This window comes from Megascapheus bottae, chromosome 10 (assembly GCF_031878675.1).
Source record: "Megascapheus bottae isolate mThoBot1 chromosome 10, mThoBot2.hap1, whole genome shotgun sequence".
Classification (NCBI taxonomy): Eukaryota; Metazoa; Chordata; class Mammalia; order Rodentia; family Geomyidae; genus Megascapheus; species Megascapheus bottae.
In genome coordinates this window covers 16,747,172-16,764,872 of record NC_143518.1, presented here as the reverse complement: position 1 = coordinate 16,764,872, position 17,701 = coordinate 16,747,172, and the positions used below count along the sequence as shown (strand labels likewise).

Genomic DNA, 17,701 nt, shown 5'->3' with positions numbered 1-17,701 from the left:
AAAAAAAAAAAAAAAAATTTCTTTATTAATGTTAATTTGTACATCATATTTTAAATGACAGGTTTAGCAAACAAGTGTTCAAGAAGGGAATCTTGACAATCACTTGGACTTAGTATTTAGAACTTAATCAAAATTAGGCTAAGGGTTTGTATATCATAGAAACATATTAATTTTAGAAAATGAAATATTATGTCTATAGTCATAGGTTTTTATATCTATATAGTTATGTTTATATTTCCATTACCATGTCCATAGTAAAATTACTTTTTTAAACCATTAGAATGTAGCCATTTGGAACAAATGTTATAAAAAATGAAATATAAATCAGGTATGTAGACTGCAGAAAACAAACATCATTTATTTAGACATTGAAATGTAAACACAAGGTGAACAATCTGAAAGAATTAAACAGTAAATATTCTGCAGCTTTTAGTATTTGCATGTATATTTCAGCTGAACATCCATAATTTGAGAACTTTGAGCAATTATACTGAAAAAATTTGATTGTGGACATGACAAGGTTAGGATTCTTTAATATGTGCATGATTTTTATTTACAATGTTATGCTGTTTTATATTAATTTTGGTTTAAGTCTCTGTAGACTGGCTTTGAACTGCGATCCTCAGATCTGTGATTCCTGAGTAGTTTTATCCCTATCTCCATGGCTACTTTACTTTTGAGACTTACTCAGTTATCTCATTTTGGAAGAAATGGATTTTTCGTATTACACATATGAAGAACTGTTAACATCAACTAAATTATACTTGAGAACATTAACTATATACATACATTAATTCTCTAACTATTTTAATGACTCACATTTTCCTTATGTTCTATAATTCTTCAAAAAGTTTCTTTATGTAGTGGCATATACATATATGTATAGCAAACAATTTGTACGGAAATCTGTGCAAGCTGAGCAATAATTGAAATGTATTTTTTACAAGCACTTTTTTAAAAAAATGGAATCTAGTTTACTTATATTGTCTATATTCCAGTTTTTATCATTGGCTAAATTGGAGGACTAAAATAGTGAAAGAAAGGTAACAAATGACACAAAGTTCCTGGTTTTTCTTTCTTCCTGTTTGTCAAGACCACTTGGCTAATGAAGAATGCAATATTTACTGTTATCTCTCAATTTAATTCAAGTTGGGCAAGAACTAACAATATGCTTATATTTTTACAAGACTTATCATGTATCAAGAATCATCTCTAGTCTTCTCCAAAATGGATTGTGAGACCAACACTTACTTGTTCCTGGCAGTCACGTCGAGCTTGTTGTTCATTACTTAGAGCCTCACTTGCTCTCTGAAGAGCCTCCTGTACTTCACTTTGAACACTAGAAAGTGTCTTCTTCAACTCAGATAACTAAGTAAAAGAATAGCAAAAAATACCCCAAGATTAAAACCAGAATTAACTTCAAACTTAGTAATACTGAACAAAATTGCCAAAATGCACACGTAAGGTGATAAAATCTATAGCAAGCTTAATAATCATATTTTCACTCCTCATTAATGCTGGCAAAAGATTTTAAATTGTAGTTCAACTGTCCAATTTTGTAAAGTGATCTTAAATTTTGAAAGGAAACATAAAACTAAAATTTATAGCTCTGTGTCCAATTTTTCCTGATTTACTGAATGATAACTATAGCCCAAAAATTCAATTTTTACACAAAGATATAAAGCTAATATGCTTTATATAATAATGGCCAGTAACCAAATTTACCTGCTGTTCCATGCTCTCTATAGCTTTCCTCTTGTCATCTTGAAGTTCTTGTTTATCCTTTTCTACTTCCATTAGCTTCTTTTCCAACTGTGTCTGAAATTCAGCTGATTCTTTTAAGCGAACTTCAATGTTCTTACGTACTTCCTCTGTTACCTTTATATTTCAAATGGTAAGAATCAATTACATACACTTAAAACTTTTATGTGATTACTTCCTCTAAGTATAAACTAAATTTGAGATGAACTTTTTTAAACTACAGTTAGCTTTATAGAGAATCTTCAAAATGCAAGCTCATGCTTGTAATCATAGCTTTTCAGGAGACTGAGATCTGAGGATCAAGGTTCAAAGCCAGCCAGGCACAAAAGGACCTGAGACCCTTATCTCCAATTAACCTCTAGAAAATGGGAAGTGGGGCTTGGCTCAAAGGATAGGGTGGTAGTCTAAGCTGAAGAGCTCAGGCAGGGACAGTGCCCAGGCTGAGTTCAAGCCCCATGACCCACCAAAAAAAAAAAAAAAGAGAATCCTCAAAATTCAGACTAAAATACTATAGAAATTTACAAGTATGATTTACCTTTCCACTTACACTGTTACTTTGTAATAAAGTTTCAAATTTTTTTCTTTCTTATTGTCCACACATTTGCCAAATATGTCTAATGTATTTGGCTCACACACTGATGCGCACTGCCCTAGGCTACTGTAATCAACTTTGTCTCTTCCAAGTCACGACATTATTCTATTAATTATGATGTGTTAGAAAATATCAGTATTTCTAAATAAGCCTAGAGAATACTTTGTAACATGATATTCAAAGCCTTCCATGTCTGGTTCCTCTATTAATTATTTTTCTCAGTATTTCACTTCACACATTCAATAAGGCAGCTATGCTGTCATTGCATGAGTCCTTTCTACCTTTGTCAAACATGGAAATACCTTTCTATTATCTATAAATTTTGAAACAATTCCTTCCTTCAAAGTTATAGTTATCTGCCAGCCTTCCCTATACCTCTTTATCAACATCTGATTTGCAACTTTACTATGGAAATCACTCTCCTTTGCTTTATCAATTTTGTGGTTTTTTAAATCTGAGACTAAAGAACTTTGATAAATTATATGGGCAATGTTATTTTAATCCGTAACGGTGTTTTAATTCTTTTAAGTTAATATAGTAATTTGAATTTTTAAATTCATACATACCTGTTTTTCTTTGTTCAGTGATTCTTCTAAATTAGTAACCATTGCTCGATACTGTTCCACATTACTGGTACTTGTTTTGAGTCTCTCCTTCAAGTCATTTACTTGTTCTTCAGCCTGCCTTAGCTGACTCAGTAGATCATCCACATCTTCTTTGTCGCTTGGCTGACCTAAAAGACATAATACCTCCATAGAATCAACACTGTAAATTAACATCTGGAAATACTAGAGATGACTAATATAAAAAAGTAGATGAAATCAGAATTAAATTTTGAACGTACAAGTACTTAACTATTCAGTTATATTTTGGTCCATGCTGAATATAAAAAGTTATTTTCACGCCAGGAGTTTGGCCTAGTGGTAGAGTGCTTGCCTACCATGCATGAAGACCTAGGTTCAACTCCTCAGTATCACATACATAGAAAAACGCTGGAAGTAGTGCTGAGACTCAAGTAGTAGAGCTCTAGCCTTGAGAAAGCCCAAGGCTCAAGCCCAGGACTGGCAAAAAAAAAAAAAAAAAGGTATTTTCTTCATTTAGCATTTCCTTGAAAAAATTGCAACTTTTAGACACCTGCTGTTATTAAGCAAAAAATATATAAAACAAAAATATTAAATATCCCTACTAAACTGAGGTAGACATTAGAAAAAAATGAAAGAATTTCTAATTTATTATTTGAACACTATTTATTCTACAATACCAAAATATTTAATGAAGAAGATAGGAGTACATCTTAGTGATACTATACACATCTAACACATTTGTACATGGCAGGGTCCAATCACTCTCACTCTTATTGATTCGGGAAACAAATCCATACACCTGCAGTTAGCCTTACTCCTAGATTTATCTAAAATGCATGGAAAAAGAAAAACTGAAAGCTGAAAATACTTTGTCATCTGGTATCAGTAAGAAAGTATTAGTGGGTAGCCAGTTATGTATACAAAGAACAGGAAACGCTAATGAAATTTAAGGCTAATAAGCAACGAATGTAATACTGCTTTAAAGAAGCCAATGAAGTCAATTAGGTTCTTTAACTGAACCAGACCAGTTTTAATAAATAAGCCCATGTCAAAAGAGGATGTTCATGGGGCTTGAATTCAGTCTGGGCTCTATTCCTGAGCTCTTTAGCTCAAGGCTACCACCCTACCCCTAGGCCTGGGCATTTTTCTTGAACACTTCATCTCAAAGCTACTGCCCTACCCTTGAGCCAAGCTTCACTTTCCCATTTTCTAGAGGTTAACTGAAGAGCCTCAGGTTCTTTTGTGCCTGGACTGGCCTTGAACTTTGATCTTCAGATCTCAGCCTCCTGAGTAGCTAGGATTACAGGTGTGACCCATAGTGTTAGGCAAAGTAAACCATTTTTAAACATCAACAAATTATTTCAGGGTGAGGGTACAGATCACTGTAACACTGTAAGAAGCTTGCCTAAATATGAGTGGGGCACTGGATTTCATCTGTAACAAAACACACATGCACACACACATATGGAGAAAACAAAAAGCACTTTGTGGTCAGTTGTCATGTAGGTTATTTTGAATCTTCCAGTCTTAAACACTGATTAGTTTCCACTCTGAATTGAGCTTTATTATACAGAATGAAAGTGACCTTAACCACCTGTAGTAATGTGAGAATCTATAAACCTGAATTTTACTTAGTTAATATTATACATAAAAATCTTACTTACCTTTACCAGTTCTTTGTGCAGACTGAGAAGCAAGTTGGGCTTCCATGTTACTGATCTGCTGTTTATATGTAGCAATTTCTTTTTGAGCATTTTTAAGTAGCTCTTTTGTATTATGATGAAGACTAATCTCTGTATCTAACTGTCTCTTTGTATCTAAAAGTTGAACCTGTAAGAAAAAATACATTAAACCTATGAAGATTAGTCTTACTTTTCTATATAACTAGAGATTTAAGTTTTCTTTCTCAAGATCCTTAAGAACTCTGGGCCAAACAAAGGTAACAAAAGATTTATATTACTGCCCAAAATACCCACCTAGACAAAAAGAAGTGATATAACCATTATCTTTGAAATCGTTTCCAAAAAGAGAAATGTCCTACTTAACAAATTTAGTAAGTTTCTACTCTATGTCACAGGGAACAGAAAACCAGAATAAATCATGAGAATGAATTGAGAACGTACATCTGATATCCTGAGACACTGAAGCAGCTCAGTCTTAAAATGAAAATACCAGAGTGAAGCAGCTACACAAATACTAAACACTGGAGGTAAGTAAAAGAGAACCCTTCAATAGACAGACTAATGATCAGTGCATGCTTGTGAGATTTCCTAGACAGAGGAATTCTCCAAAAGGCTTAGACTGAAGAATGCCTAACTCTGAGAAAGTCAACAACAATACCTTTCCCAGTAGCCACTCTGAGAAAAATAGCTCAGTTGTTCTGCAGTAACAAAGGTCAAGGAAATTAAAATGAAAAATTTTAACACTTAGCTGGATAAAAACAAATAAGATTCCTAGGCATACAAGGCAAGGAACACTTAGTTTAAAACAAGTTTGCTTTTGTTTTTTTAAATCACTTTTTAACTTGAATGGCAATGTGTTCATATGCCAGATTAATTATGAATCTACAGAATTTCAAAATCCAACAGACTTACATCTAGATTCCTAGTAAGTGTATGCCTTTGTTCCACCTCATTTTCCAACTTCTTCTTTAGATGAGAGATCTCATTTTCTAATTTTTCTATCTGGGTACTAAGCCTTTGTTTGGCTTCTGTTTCAGATCGCTCTAATATTCCCTAAAAAAAAGAGAAATATTTTATTATGCTTATGAGTTTTCTTTAAAAAACAAGCACTTCAAAGAAAAAAAATTGGAATATAAGACTTATGGGATCACCACCTATATATGAAAATAGGATCTAAGATATTTAGCAAGAAAATGTTTCGGCTACTTTATATATTAAAATTCTATTTAACCAAAGAGGAAAGATGAAAACACGTTACATGATTCATTCAGATTTCCCTAGTCTTAAGGATAAATAACCAATTTACTAATCCCATCAACAGTTACACTACACAAAACCCAATAAATAGGACTGAGGTTAAAATGTACTAACTGCAAGGTTTTAATGAATTTTCTTACTAAATTTTATTTAAAGTGTTTAATAAACACATTCAGTGATCATTAATACTCAGATGGTAACAAAAGTAACAGATCAATTTTCCAATTAAGAAAATGGAGAATATGCAAAACTAGAATCATTTCACCTTTTCCTGTAGTTTTTGATTACCTGAATTGTTTGCAAATTAGTCAGCAGCAAGTTCTGCCCCCTTTGTTCAGCTAACAAAGATTCTCTTTGTTGAGAAAGACGGACTTCTGACAACTTAAGCATTTCCTTTTCTTTCTTCAAATTTTCTGCTCTTACCTTAAGGATGCAAGCAAAAGAAAAATGTTAGAAAACACTGCATCAAATACAACTATACAATGAAGATCATTTTCATTATGTAGAAGATATAATTCATCATCTAAATAATCACAATCCAAGGTTCAGGTGTTAATATAACCGGGTAACTGTGCTAGTCATACTTGCATACTATTGTATAACTGATGTAATTAGATTGAAAGCCCCATATCAAATGATGACTGACCTAATTAATTTGATTTTCCTTCTATAAAGAGTATATTTAAACCTCAGAGGATATGGAAGAGTATTTTCATTTAGAAATCAATAGTCACAAAGTATACACATTTATATATGATGAATCATATTAATTATCCATCATAAAAGTCACTCTATAAGTCTGAACATGTACTTTTCACATCCATCATGGAATAGGAACATAAAACTTGAAAGAATACAACTAATATACCTAGAAAACTGAATTTAAGTCTCAATCTATTGTTTATGATTGTCAAAACCAGACAAATTACTTACTAGCCCTTAGATATGTTTCTCACAGAAATTACGGACAAATGTACATAGCTTAGAAGCAATGAACAAAGTAAGATCAGAAAAGTAACCTTTTACCATTAGCTAATTCAGTATTCATTTGGAAGTATTTGAATTATAAATGCTTGTGGTTCAATTAAAATTCAGAGGAAGTCAATGCAATATAATTTCATATTGTCTTAAAAATGAGACAGGCAGGTAAAAAACATTAGTCTTTGTTATAAATGGGTTGTTGGCTTCTAAATTTATTTTTAAGTGGAAGACCTGTAATCTAGTCCGACAAAAACCAAAAATGAACTTTGTTTTTTTCTCAAATCTTACTAGAAATGATTATCTACTAAAACACTGTAGGTTATATGAAAACTATTTAGTAAGGATCTACAATCCACAGTACTCAAATACTTAAGACATTTCAATCAGTTTTATAAAAGTAGTAAGTTGAGGGCCAGGAGTTTGGCCTAGTGGTAGAGTGCTTGCCTAGCATGCACGAAGGCTCAGGTTCCATTCCTCGGTACCATATACATACAAAAAAGCTGGAAGTGGTGCTGAGGTGCAAGTGACAGAGCTCAAGCCTTGAGAAAGTCCAAGGACAGTGCTCAAGGCCTGAGCTCAAGCCCAGGACTGGGAAGAAAAAAAAAAAAAAAAAAAAGTAAGCTGAGGGACTGTTCTCACTTCTGCAACAGCTAACTTTTCATTTGCTCCTCTCAAGTCTTGAGTCATCGTATTAATGATCTGTTCTTGCTTTTGAGTTGTTGCAGTAAGTTTCTGATTTCTTTCTTGTAGGGATGTTATTTCTCGACGATATCCTTCAACATTATCTTGTAGCATTTCGTATCTGGTATGAAAGAAAAATAATTTCATACACAGTCCAAATATTATATCCTTGCTTATCAGACTATCAAAACAGTCTAATTTTAGAACAGTCTAATTCTTTCTCCTGTTTTCTGGTGCGAGGGAAAGATTATAAAATGGCTGGCTGAGGTAACAACATACAACAAACGGTACTTTGATTTGGGGGGCTGAACTAAATGTATCCAAGAAACAGTTGGCTTACTATCATTGCAAAAACATAATTTTATCATTTACTACATGTAAATATTATTGCAACACATTAAAATAACATTAAAATAAATCTGAAATAGCAATAGAATGAAAGTTACTAATACTTCTTTGTAAGTGACCAAGAAAGTCAATCTTCCTGGGACCATACAGCACCCATTTCACTTTTATATACAACAGAACAGGTGAAATAACATCTACTTATATTTCTTTCAACCTCTGGTAAATTCCAAAGAATTTAGATTTGAAGAATTCAATATTTTAATTTCAGAAAGGATTATTAGCAATATTTCTCATATGAACCTCAACTTACGAATTCAACTCTTTAGCACTGTCCAGAAACTGTTACTACAACAACTGAACCATTGTGGCTGCTCATCTGGACTGTGGTTCACAAGAAAGCAAAACAACTGCAAATCAATCCTTCAACTCAATTCATTTGACTACTTAAGTATAGGATATTTAACTAGTTTTTGAGAAAAAAAAATTACCGTTTAGAAGCAAAATCTAATTGGGTAGAAATTTTCGTATTTTGTGATCGCAAATCTGTAACTTGCTCCTGAAGTTTCTCATGTTGCTCATTTTGTACTTTTTCACTATCAGCTTTTTCTTTTTTATAGTTCTCAAAAATTTCCTGCAACTAAATGTTGGGAGATTATTAGAAGATAACATATGTCTCTAAAAATGCATTCCTAAGATAGTCTAATCTTCAACAGGTATGACCTTTTACCTGTTTAAGGGCAGCCTTTGCTTCTATAGCCTCGGTTGATTCAATAACAGGCACAGGAGCAGGAGTGGAAGTATTCTGTGAGGTACTTGCACGTTTGGGAGTTGACACAAGAGAAATATCATCTAAGCTCGAAGCTTCAAGAAAAGGAAAAAAACAGGTAATATATTTTACTGTATACCATTTAATGCCAATACATTATCCAAATCTAGAAGCTAAACATATTTAAATAAAATCCTAAGAATATAGGAATTTCAACTGGGCTGGATGCTAGTGGCTCATGACTAAATCTCACTACTCAGGAGGCTGAGATCTGAAGAGTAAGAATAGAAAACAGTCTGGGCAAACAAATCTAACTCTTATTTTCAACTAACTAGTAAAGAGCCAAAAGTGAAGGTATGGCTCAAGTGGTACAGCATTAGCCTTGAGCAAAAAAGTCAAGCAAAAGAATGAAGCAATAAGTTCAAGCCCTAGAAGACACAAGTACATGTACTTACACTGACATATGTGCCCATGCATGCGTGTGTACACATACACACACACACACACACACACACACACACACACACACACACACACACATTTTTGAAAGGAAACCTTCTAAATCATGTTTTCAGATAGCCACTGATTTCTGATTAGAGGCAATTTACTGTTTAAACATTAAAACGTAACTAAAATAAATATAATTCGTTGATTCTAAGATGTACTATTTCAACAATACTCATCAGCAGTCTTCATCCAGCAATGTTTTTAGAAATGATGACATAAATCAATCAGTTGCCACTGTCATTAGTGGCTACTGTTCTATTACAGATTTCATTCCGGAATATATATTTCCATAAAACTTCTTTAAATAACATAAAAACTTACCTTGTAATGGGATGTCAACTCCTGTTGTTTGTGACAATAAAATACGGTACATATCACGCTGACGAACTATGGAATCAACCAGCTGCATTTGATGATGTCGTGACTCACGGAGTTGCTCCAGTTCAGTGAGGGAGCTCTCAAGTTTGAGCTGAAGCTCACTGATTCTGCAGGGTAAGAAGCCATTTATTTTTAAGCCTCTGAGGTTAAGGCTAGTTGACTTGAATACAAAAGCATACTATTTCTTGATTAAATTTCTGTTATAACTACGCATCCTTGTCTTATCTTTTTATTTAAGCATACCGTTTTCTTTATTCCTTCTGCTGATACTTTACAAATGACTTTTTTGAATTCCTCACATACAGTATGCAGTTCCAACGTGTACTCAAAGCACCATCTATAAAAAGTCTATTTGCCAAATTGAAACAACTTTACTCATTCTAAATCAGTCTTCTTGTTAAATCATTCTCACTCTTATACACTAGTCTCCTTAAAGTCTGGTCCATTCCTGTATTGTACTCTATGCTCTCCAACTGTATCCTCTCAGATATAGCTCATTATTTACTATAGCATTTTTCAGACTGAACTAGAATAATCTACTTATTTGAGGGAGGTAGGTGTTATTGCTCAATTTTTCTTTTTCTAAATGTCCATATCCATAGTAGACAGCACTATTAGGGACACATTAAGAAGTTTCAATAAACATAATAATCACTTACTTAGATGAAGTTGTTTCTTGTTCTTCTCTTTCTCTTGTCTCTCCAAGCTCCCTAAGAGCAAATAACAGACGCTGATTTTGTTGCTGAAGCTCTTCAATGTTTCTGTAGGACACGAGATGCTGTGATATCACTTCAGATGAACTGCTTATGTCAGCTGAGCTCACTTCCTCATCACGAATTACGTGGTTACCTCTGGCTTCTTCAAGTTCCATTAAAAGCACTCTTATCTGAAACCAAAATTCTAGTATTACACGATGGCAGAGCACGAGCCTTGAGCAAAGAAAACTTAGAAACAGTGTCCTTGAGTTCAAGCCCAAGGACAACAAAATAACAACAGAAAAGACCCCTATACCAGTTTAAGAACTTTATACTCTGGGACATGGCCTGTTGGGGGAGGGGGCATGTGAAGGTTGGAAGGAAACAAGACACCATGAGTTGTTTGTAAACTTACTCAAATGGAACTTACTACTTAAAACTTTTCAAATACTTAGGGGAAAGAAAAAAGGGCTGTGAGAACATATTGGCTAGAATATAACTACTAGAGAAGGATTCCTAATTGATTGGAATTTTCTATGTGGTAGTTCTCCTTAGATAATTTCAAACCAATTCAAATGGCACTAGACAGCCATCACAAAAAAACCAAACAAACCCATAACACAGAAATACAAAATGCTCAAAAACATAAAATACTTTACCTGTTGTGAAAGGTCTTTTATTTGTACCTCCATTCTTTGATTGTCTCTTTCAAGTACTGATGAATGTTTGTTGGCTTTATCAGTGTCTTCCTGCAATCGCTGAATCTCCTTTTAAGAGGGTTTATAAACACAAGTGAAAATCCTGTACTTCCTAAGATTTATACAAAGAAAGCAGGCTTACGAAAAAAAATAATGTTCAAGAATTGCACTAGGAATTTGACTTGTGGAATTGCCTCTTCTTTGTACAATTACTTAGTAATAATTAGTTCTACCCATGATCAAATAACATTACCTATTCTAGACAGGCTATTATACCTATCTAAAGAAAGAATGATTATACTAAATTTAGAGGAATTTTATTACAAAAAGACTATTGTTTTAATTGGAAGTGTGGCTCAAGGAGAGTTGGCTATTATCCTGTACTTGAAAATCCTAAAGCAAACATACCAAATGTCTTCAAAATGTGAATAGCCATCTAAAATACTCTTTATGGTTAAGAAGTATTTAATAAAGTGAAGCTTTAAAATATCTAAGTACTACATCACTGAAAAGGATAGTTAGCTTACTGATTTAATCACATTATTAAAGAATTAATTAGTGACTTTTCATACCTTTTTGTACCCAAAGTTAAAATTTGAAAATAGAACCAACCTTCATAGCTTGTTCCAGCTTAACAGATAAACTTGCCACAGCTTTCTGTGCACGTTCATATTCCTCACGCTGACGTTTCAAAATGGGTGCTTTGGCTTCAACTTCTTTAACTATTTCATCCAGATATTTATTAATTCTTTTGTTCTCTAGTTTCTCCAAAAGCAACTGATCCTGAGTTTCCACATAAGCATTATATAGCTAGAGAAATGAGAGTGATCATTTCAAATTGAATCAAAACAAGTATGGGACCATTTAGTGCCTTATTAAACACCCCTTAGCATTTATAAAAGAGTAATTTGCTAATTGCCACATATATCTACCAACAAAAGAGGGCCTTTCCTAAACGAATCATCAGATGATTTCAAAAATATACTTGCGAAAAACCAAATTTCAAAAATGATTAAGTTAGCAAATTTTAATGCCATTCATACCTCAGTTAGTTTCATGCCAGGTTTCACAATCTTAGCTACAGCGGCTGCAGTGGGAGACATGGCTGCAAGTTCCTCTTCAGACAACATAGCTCCTATGCCAACACACACAAATTCATTATGGTTTTGTAGAACTTGAAATTCTACAAACTTTTCAAAGACAAGTAAAAGAAAAATGACTTGGAATATATTAATTTCTATGAAAAGTTTAAAATGTGAAAACACAAACTTATATCATAAAATTCAATTCTAAAAATCACATAATTATATTTAACATTATTCTGGGAGAGAACACACTATTATCTGTGATAAAATGGTACATATTACATCTGATGGCTTCAATAAGATAGCATTAAATTTAAAAAGTACAAATAATCTCTAATGACATTACTCAGTTTTTCTACTTATGAACAAAAGAAATATTTTTAGTGAAATCCACTACTACGCAGACAAGTTTTAGTAATTCAAGGGATTAACAAACATCTATCAGTTATACCTTTACGTTTTGTTGCAGAAAGCAGGTCATTTGCATTTTCTAATTCCTTTTCCAATTTCCCTATTTTCTCCAGCATTTCTTTTTCCATTTGATCTTTTGATTCCTCCACTTCTAAAAGATGATCTTGTATTGCTTTGTTGGCTAACGATGTTTTTAAAAACAGAATATTTAAACATTAAAATGAAAATGTTACAATTTTTGCTTTACCGACATTAAATTCTACAGAGGCTACACTTGACAGCTTCAAAAGCTTCTGAAAGCATTTGGTCTACTTATAGTCCTTAAAATAGTTTTGCCAAGTCTGTTTCTCATTTCCACATCACTATACACACACAAAAAAAGAGAATACAACGCTAGAAAAAAATGGCTCCAAATGTATCTGGTTCCAGTGCTGATTTTTAGCTCTAATATATAAAAGACTACAAACCTTTTGTTTCCTCAGATTTTATATACTGGACTTTCAACCATAGATCAAAAATAATAAAATATTTCTACTGATTCACAGGCATTTTTTGTTATTATCCCCTACATGTTCCAGTATTATAATAGGCTTTGTAAGTAAAATATACAAATATGTCATCATTTTACATAACGAATTTGAACATGTTCAAATTCTTCAACTGAAGAGAGCCCTGGAATCAACCTCATTTAGAGATGACTGAATACCTTATATATTAAAAAAAAAAGCATCTGGCACAGTGGCTTGAAACTAATCCTAGTTACTGGGGAGAATAGGGAGAAGAAATTGAGAAACCAGGGTTCAGTGCTAGCCTAGGAGAAATAAGTTCTTAAATTTTCATCTCAGTCAAAGGGTGGTCAAGCCATTAGTCTTCTATAGACCACCCTTCCCAAGAAAAGAAAAAGAGCAAGAATTTAAGGCAGTATGAGCTAACATGATGCTATTAAGAACTTTAAAAGAAAGTGAAATTATGAAAAAATTATTTCTTAAAACGTAAGAAAAAAGGGCTGGGAGTTCAGCTTAGTGGAAGAGTGTTTGTCTAGAATGCACGAAGACCTGGGGTTCGATTCCTCCATATGTACGTATGTACATATGTATACGTAGAAAAAAAAAAAAAAAGCTGGAAAGCTGGAAGTGGTAGAGTACTAGCTTTGAGGAAATCCCAAGGACAGTGCTCAGGCCCTGACTGAGTTCAAGGACAAGCAAAAAAAAAAAAAAATTATATATATGAAAAGAACCCTTTCAAATACAGCATTGAGTTATAAGTCTAAGCTTAATTCTAGAATCTTTCTTCTATTCTTAATGCTATCCACAATGACTTCTTAACAGTAGTTCATACAAGGGTGAAGATAAAAGGATTACCTCCTTATCTCAAAACAAAATAATCTTCCCCAAACTAAAACCACTTACCTTCTCCAGCTTCTTTCAAATGCTTGTGCAGCTCATCTACTGCCCGGGTTAGTTCAGTGCTCTTGGCTTCCGAGTCATCAGCGGCGCTCTTAAAAATTAATTTAAAGAGTTATCCAGTAGCCAACTGCCTAACACCAGGACACAAACAGAAGGGGTAGAATATTTACCTTGTATAGATTAGAGAGTTTCATGTGAGCATTCAGTTCATTGTGGAATTTTTCTTCCATACTGACTTGTTGTTCTTTGGCCTAAAAAGAAAATAAACAAACTATAGCAAGCCTGTGACACTAATGAATTCCGTATACTAGCAAATACTAAAATAATCTAGTTTGTACATAATTGAGTAAAAAAAAAAATCTCTTATAAAATAGAAAATAAAGACTAGACACCAAAATAAATTTTCAGTTAGAAATTACTTTGAAGATAAAGATATTTTCAAAGTAAAGCAATCATTTTCAAACTGATATTAAAATTAACCGATACTCCTTACTCATTTTTTAAGCAGTACTTAATATATGGCTCACAACTCCTAATTCTAATTCTGACATCAACCAAGGCATACATCTGGATGTAGTCTGGTTGTTATATGGTGCTAAAGACAGAATGTAACATGACAGTCATGGTAATACAAGGCTGCATATAATCAATCTTAGCACTGGAAAGGCTAAGGAAGGAGATTGTCTCAATAAACAATCTACAACAACAAAAAAAGGTACCATTTTGTATAAGATTCATAAATACTTTAATGTATTTTTATGACTTATTTTAAAGTGGTCATCTGAATCTATACCTCTTTTAATTTGGTCAACAGTTCTTCTACATGTTTTTGAAGATGTTCATTTGATGTTTTTAAGCCATTCATCTGTTCTTCCAGTCTAGAAACCTAGAGACAGATTGAGTGGAGGGAAGAAATGTCATTAGACATAAGTATTACACTAGCAACAAAAAACAAAATACTTCCTCACTCCCTAAAAAATATAACTAAAAAATGTATGTACATTTATGAAAATAATGTATGGGTCAAGGTGATTGTATAACTTATAAAATCTTTGTCTAATTCTTATGTGTGTCTTTGCAAAGTAGTTTGTCACACAGAAGATGCTATCAAACATCATCTAAAAGTATCTTTAACTCCATTAAGTTATTTTCCCAGGCCAAATATTAACAATTTTTTATCTTCTACATTTGGCTATTAGTCATAACCAAATAAGTAGGCTCACAGCTAAATACACAAATATTAAGTTATACACAGCATAAAGATACAATTTCACTAACTTACCTCCTCTTTTTTATTTTCAAGATTACACTTAAGCTCTAGAATCTCATTTCCTTTTTCTCTTCCAAGAGCCAGCAGCTCATCCGTTTTTGTTTTCAACTCAGTATTCAACCATGTGTTCTGACCATGCAGCAATTCCTTTTCTTGCTCCCAACGTTTTTCTCTATACTAAAGAATCGAAGAAAAATCACATATGATTATTCAATACTTTCATCTATAACAAAGGAAAATAGAGCATACTATTTTAAGACAGAACCTATTTATATAATGTTAATCTTAAGAGCAAAACATAAAAGAACTCTAACCAATTTTAAGTAAGCAAAACAGTTAGTATTGTTCTTAATTACTTGAATTAAAAACTAGGAAGTGGTGCTGTGGCTCAAAGTAATACAGTGCTAGCCTTGAGCTGAAGAGCTCAGGAACAGAGCTCAGGCCCAGAGTTCAAGTCCCCCGGACCGACAAAAAAAACCAAACGAACAACAAAAAAACCCTAAACACATTGTGATTACTTTGTACATATCTTACCAACATTTGAAAATTTGATTTAGGTAAATATAAAGCAAAAAAAAAAAAAGAAAAAAAAGAAATGTACTTTCTTCATTAGGAATCATTTATTACTTGCCTTCACAGAAACATCGGAAGCTTGAAGCTCATCCAACTTCAGCTGAAGCTCTCCTTTTGCTGCATTACTCTCTTTAAGTTTTTCAGTTACACGTTTAAGATCCTCTATAGCGGTCACAGGAGAAATAATGACTCATTAACATTGAGAAAAACTAATCAAAATGTTCTTCTAGTTAGACAAATCATTACTACAAAAACATCATTACTTCTTAAGTGGCAGATTGTACATTTATATTTTGTATTTTTCTCTCCTAAATTTCCTTTCATTTTGCTCTTAAATACAGCCTTACCCTTTAGGCTCTAACATTAAACTTTCATGGATAGGCAAAACATCTGTGTAGATTGTGTAAGGAGTTCAGCCTTTACAACTATGCATTCAAACTGCTTTCAACTTCAGCTAAGATTTCTACATGTAGACCACTATGTATGACCAGAACTTTGACATGATTTTTATTCAAGTTTTCTACCTACTTCTTCAAATACTTGATTATTTTTAAATTAAGAAATTAAAAGACAAATGGCAATGTATAACTAACATATATAGAAGGATTATTCTACTGAATTCTTCCATATAGACATAACAAACAAGAGATGCAGACTGGAGGATTAACTACTGGCATTGCCAACCAATAAGAAATAAAGGCTAAAGCTGGGCGTGGTGGCTCTCACCCTAATGCTAGCTACTCAAGAGGCTGAGATCTGAGGATCAAGGTTCAAAGCCACCTCTTGCACTAAAGACAGAGAGATTTTTATTTTCAATTAATTACTAGAAAAAAGGGAAAGTAGAGCTGTGACTCTAGGGGTAGGGTGTAGCCTTGAGCTGAAGAGCTCAGGGACAATACCCAGGCCCAGAGGTAGGTCAGTGGCCCTGAGCTAAAAGAGCTCAGGAATGGCGCCCAGGACCAGAGTTCAAGCTCCAAGACTCACAAAATAAGTAATAAACTAACTAACTAAATAAACACTAAAACATTTCCTCATACCTGTTAAATATTCAAGTTCTTGAGAGAGTCTCTCATTGGTTCTTAGTAAGTCCCTTTTTTCAGCTTCTAATTCTTCTTTTGTTCTTATAAATTGGCTCTGAAATACCAATAAGCAATAAATGTAAGAAAATCACATTAAGTAGTACTATAGGAACTTCAAGATGGAATTGTCATGTAGTATGAGATGCAATTTATAATCATTCTCTTTCTCTACAAACTATGCCCTCTAAGACAAAAACAAAATAAGCAACAACAAACTCATAACCTTAACCTTCTATTTTTAGTTTTGATTCTGAAAACATTTCACTAATGCTCATGAATATTTTTTCCTGACACAAGATCAGGACCTTACATACCCTTGTTGCTTCTTTTTTGCATCTCAAACATAAAGAGAACAATTTGTTCCATTAGATACTTCCTGTCATGATGGCTGCTACAGGCTCAAGTTAATGGGGGAGGGGAAAACTGGTTATGAATCAAAACCCCAAAACTATAAATCAAAACAAACCTTTCCTTGCTGTATACTTTATATCTGAAGTATGGTCACGGAAACAGAAAGGTAACAGAGCCATTACTTCTCCCTTGCTTTTTTATTTTATAAAATTATATGTATGGTCACTGTGTTTGCTAAGAATGTAGAACCAGTTTTTCTATTTTAATGAGATTTATGAAGAATTTGTGACAGTCTTCCTTAACAGGTATCTCATGGGCAATGGTGGCTCATACCTTAGTAATAGCTACTAAAGGGCAGAGATCTGAGGATCAAGGTTTGAAAGTAGCCCAGACAGGAATGTCCCATGAGACTCATCTCCAATTAACCACTAGAAAACTGGAAGTAGCGCATTGTGCTCCAAGTGGTGCTGTGGCTCAAGTGGTAGAATGCTAGACTTTAGCTAAAGAGCCCAGGTCTAGAGTTCAAGCCCCACAATTAGGCAACAACAAAATAATAGAAGCTTATAATATCCTTTGCAAAGTTATTTCCAGAAATA

General features: G+C 33.3%; 1 protein-coding gene across 2 annotated transcripts in view; it reads right to left on the bottom strand.

Moving 5' to 3' along the window:
* Positions 1–17,701, bottom strand: part of Tpr (translocated promoter region, nuclear basket protein) — a 54,136-nt gene that overhangs the window by 32,389 nt on the left and 4,046 nt on the right. For both annotated transcript variants that reach the window (XM_090340212.1, XM_090340213.1), the window contains exons 5-25: positions 16,713–16,809; positions 15,734–15,837; positions 15,115–15,279; positions 14,626–14,718; positions 14,003–14,083; positions 13,836–13,923; positions 12,467–12,607; positions 11,974–12,065; positions 11,543–11,740; positions 10,892–10,999; positions 10,197–10,423; positions 9,481–9,644; positions 8,614–8,747; positions 8,375–8,523; positions 7,497–7,659; positions 6,165–6,299; positions 5,532–5,672; positions 4,602–4,767; positions 2,920–3,086; positions 1,726–1,878; positions 1,252–1,368 (exon numbers count right to left, since the gene is read on the bottom strand). In XM_090340212.1, the coding sequence (XP_090196338.1) occupies positions 1,252–1,368; positions 1,726–1,878; positions 2,920–3,086; positions 4,602–4,767; positions 5,532–5,672; positions 6,165–6,299; positions 7,497–7,659; positions 8,375–8,523; positions 8,614–8,747; positions 9,481–9,644; positions 10,197–10,423; positions 10,892–10,999; positions 11,543–11,740; positions 11,974–12,065; positions 12,467–12,607; positions 13,836–13,923; positions 14,003–14,083; positions 14,626–14,718; positions 15,115–15,279; positions 15,734–15,837; positions 16,713–16,809 (2,883 nt within the window). The remainder of the gene's footprint in view (positions 1–1,251; positions 1,369–1,725; positions 1,879–2,919; positions 3,087–4,601; positions 4,768–5,531; positions 5,673–6,164; positions 6,300–7,496; positions 7,660–8,374; positions 8,524–8,613; positions 8,748–9,480; positions 9,645–10,196; positions 10,424–10,891; positions 11,000–11,542; positions 11,741–11,973; positions 12,066–12,466; positions 12,608–13,835; positions 13,924–14,002; positions 14,084–14,625; positions 14,719–15,114; positions 15,280–15,733; positions 15,838–16,712; positions 16,810–17,701) is intronic.